The sequence below is a fragment of the Wasmannia auropunctata genome, unplaced genomic scaffold (assembly GCF_000956235.1).
Source record: "Wasmannia auropunctata unplaced genomic scaffold, wasmannia.A_1.0 LD334347.1, whole genome shotgun sequence".
Classification (NCBI taxonomy): Eukaryota; Metazoa; Arthropoda; class Insecta; order Hymenoptera; family Formicidae; genus Wasmannia; species Wasmannia auropunctata.
The window spans coordinates 14904-18757 of NW_012028543.1; the positions used below are offsets into that span (position 1 = coordinate 14904).

A 3854-nucleotide genomic window follows, 5' to 3' on the forward strand; every position below is an offset into this window, starting at 1 on the left:
GTTCAGACGTGTGCTCTTCCGATCTTAAAAATACATTTGTATCCTACAAATTCGTGTATATGTATGCGTGAGATATATTGATGTGGTAATAAACATGACACATCACTATACACTACTACATCAATATCGCACGCATACATACTCACAAATTGTCGGTAAAACAGCGGATTTTTGGAGTTTGATCTAGGGTTTAGGATCCTCTTAAGTGGCTATATAGACTATCATCCATCCACGCACAAGTTTTTCTACATCCAATGATCCACCAGCAATGACGCAGATATTATATCCCGCGATAGTTACGCAATCGGCCAACGCGAACAGGCAAATTAGACGTAATGAGCGAATACTCACAGAACACAGTTCGGTCCATGATGTAGGCGTCGCTGAGGCCGACCTTGACGGGATGCAGGGTGTCCGCGATTTTCTCGACCAGGACGGGTATCACCGAGTAGACGAACACGATGTCGCCGTTTTTATGCAGGGTCACTTGGAAAGTGAACGCGCCGGCTTTCGGCCTGTCCTGCAGCACCACCTTTTCCCACTCGACCGTAAACGCCGTGCCTGTGTGTTGTGCAAATCAAAAAGGCGAATATAACGAATCTCACGCTGTGCGAAATCCGTCGGCCAACCGGTGGCTATAATACCGTTTTGCCTTGTGTTTCTTTGCCACCGGTGGTTGACGAGGCGTGTAATTACGATCGGCACAAATCGTCGCGCCGATTTATTCCATCCTCTTTCACCCTCCGCCTTCCGAAGAGGTTGACTGATTGACCACCGACGCGAACGCTTTGCGACACGATCGATCCGGCGAGGAGAAAGGATTTAGAAAATCAGCTCGAAAGCGAAGTTCGAGAATCATTCTCGATGAATGTTTTGTAAAGCACGCGGAATTACTAAGGGGAGAACCCGCTCATTGTGATAGGATTTCTTTAACGCAAATTATTTGAAATATATTAGCTACGGCAAACGCCGCGAACACGCAAGACCCTCTCAAGATCTGATCGCGATGGGCCTCCGATTGGCAAACGATTGATTGTTGTTCGAAGGAAAAACGTAAGAAACGAATTCGTTTCTTCAGGTGGCGAGAAAATGCCGTCCACTTGAGATTCCGATAACTCACCATTGTCAGCGTACTTGACGTAGCTGGTGTTCGACAGGCGGGTATCGAAATTCGCCATGAGCGGTGCGATGTACTGGGTGGCGGCCAGCCAGCTGTGCACGTAGTCGCCGGTGTATAGAAAACCGCCGGTAGCGATCGTGATATTGCGCACGTTATAGCCGTAGAATGGAAAATCAAACTTCAGCTTGACGGTCTGCAACAGCGCAGAAGTCGGGCTCAATTCTGAAACTTAGTTTTCAGCGGGATTAACAGGATCTTGCGTTTTTACGCGTACAACTTCTAATTAATATTTCGCTGCAACAGGAACATCCTAAATGTAAATACTAACATATACGTCAAATCTGTATTTATACACTAACTAGTGTGTCCGATGAATACATCCAATATTCGAATAAATAAATAAATAATCGAATAAATAATCAGAGCTGGGCATATTTCAAATACTTGTATTTGAAATATTATATTTCAAATACAATTTGTATTTTGTATTTCAAAAGAATTATTCGATGTATTTTGTATCTCAAATACAATTTAAATCTATTTTGTATTTGAAATACTAAAGAAATTATTGATAAGAATTCTTGACAACAATTAATAGTAATAAATTACTTTAATTAATAAGTTATTTTAATTATATGATAATTAGCGACAAGAATTTTCATCAAATTCCAAGCAATATCAAGTAATCAGAGTCAAATTTCATAATCTCACATTAGTAAATAGATTTCTCGTGCGGTTGACAGGACAATAGGACTCTTAAAGAGTGTAAGAAAGTGAAACAACTTTTCTTTCTCTCTCTAAAAGTGGAGAGACGACTGTTGGAGGGGGGAGTTTAACATTATACATTATTGTAATTGAAAGATTAAATTAAAAAGTATTTTGTATTTCAAAGAAGTATTTAGTATTTCAAATAAAAGCTTAAAAGTATTTTGTATTTTGTATTTCAAATCAAAAGATTAAAAGTATTTTGTATTTTGTATTTCAAATCGAAAGATTTAAAGTATTTTATATTTTGTAACTCAAATACTAAGATTGCCAGTATTTTTTATTTTGTATTTTAAATACTTTAATGATGTATTTTGCACGGCCCTGTAAATAATGAATATGAATACAAGTACAAATACTATTTTTTTTTATATTCATGGAAAATTGAATAATTACTTTTTATGCGATTTAAATGAATATATTTGTAAATATGATTACGAATATTTTCGAATTCGCATTCACTCCCACTCTACGCACTAAAATTCTGCCTTCGAGCTTAGTTTAAGTTTAAGAAACACGATGATACCGAGGAGAAAATGAGAGCTATTGTCAATGCTTTTATTGGGGATTTTGAGGAATCTATTAATTAAATCTGTTAATTAAACAATTATTTAATTAAACAACATTTTATTTAGCATCCACGAGATTCTAAAGTACTTAAAATACCTTATGGAATTAACATTACTGTTATTGTAATTTGTACAAAATTGCAGTGTTCGATTTTACTGTATCTTTCTGATTTGCAAGAATATAGAGAATAAAAATTATATTATCATAAAAAGAATTATTGTTACGAATAAAAGACTTTTAAATAAAAAATTTGTTTTCTAAAATCTTTTTCAAAATCTGTAAGTTTTCTTTATCAAATTGGATATTAATAACGATATATAAAATTTATTTTTCACTTTCCTTTTTACTTTACATTTTGTATGAATAAATATGAACAAATCATAAAATAATGATAAAATATTCACGAATAAATATTTTTAAAAGTCCACAAGTTTGAATAAATATTTGAATGAAAGTTTTCTTAATGTAAAAATTTTGAATGAATATAAATTGTAGCCCAATTACGAATTTTTTTTGTATTCATCGGACACACTAACCGCTTTTTCCTCCGATTATTATGTATAAAGTTGAAAAAATATCGATACACACGCATAATGTCGGATACTTTCTATATCCTTTTCAATTTCTCATAACATTCGCTGTAATGCGAAATAATGACAAGAAGCGAGTCTCTCACCGCGGCGCGCCGATGGCTCTGGCTAAGCAGATGATTGACCCTGAGATCCGGGTGATTGTCCATGTCGACCCAGTATTTTTTACAGATATCGGCATCGACAATAAACGTGCTGTTGTAATAGTGATGATGATCGTAGACCGTCTTGGTAATGTTGTTCTGCGTGAGCGTGCTGTTGGTCACGTCGGAGAACTTGCTGATCGAAATGTCGCCGATATCGTCCGGTTTCGTGGCGTCCTCCGTCGTGTCCTTCACCGGCGACGGTTCCGGCGGCTGCTGCTCCTTGGGGATGCCGGTGATATTGCGATTTGACAGGGTGCGATTCGCCCATACATGTAGCGTTGCCTGCGAACAGATTTTCAAACGGATGCAGAATTGTTAAATAAACAAACTCTATATGAAAATGACGACTGAAGAAAGAGTTTTTGACTAAAAAAAAGGTTTCTGTTGGAACTCTCGATTTGGGGACTGGACTGTGTGTGCCAAACGATACCTTAAAATGAGACGTTAATCACAGAGAAGTTTCAGATTGAGATGACAATTGTTATCACAGCTGAAGGGGAATCGCTTATATTACATCTTTTTACGCGAAAACTCGATGTTTTTACATCCAAAACGAGCGTCATTTACGTAAAACTGCGATCAACCTTCATCGGCAGGATCAGCCTTCTTAAAATACCGGACCTCGCAGACCTATGATAATTCCATAATGAACTTTGATTTCAT

At 36.8% G+C, this 3854-nt stretch overlaps 1 protein-coding gene across 1 annotated transcript in view; it reads right to left on the bottom strand.

The window, feature by feature from the left end:
- Window positions 1-3854, bottom strand: part of LOC105458743 (plexin domain-containing protein 1) — a gene marked incomplete at both ends in the record, with an annotated part of 8638 nt that overhangs the window by 3449 nt on the left and 1335 nt on the right. Inside the window, 3 exons of the mRNA XM_011704264.1 lie at window positions 352-561; window positions 1121-1313; window positions 3132-3473. Of these exons, the coding sequence (XP_011702566.1) occupies window positions 352-561; window positions 1121-1313; window positions 3132-3473 (745 nt within the window). The remainder of the gene's footprint in view (window positions 1-351; window positions 562-1120; window positions 1314-3131; window positions 3474-3854) is intronic.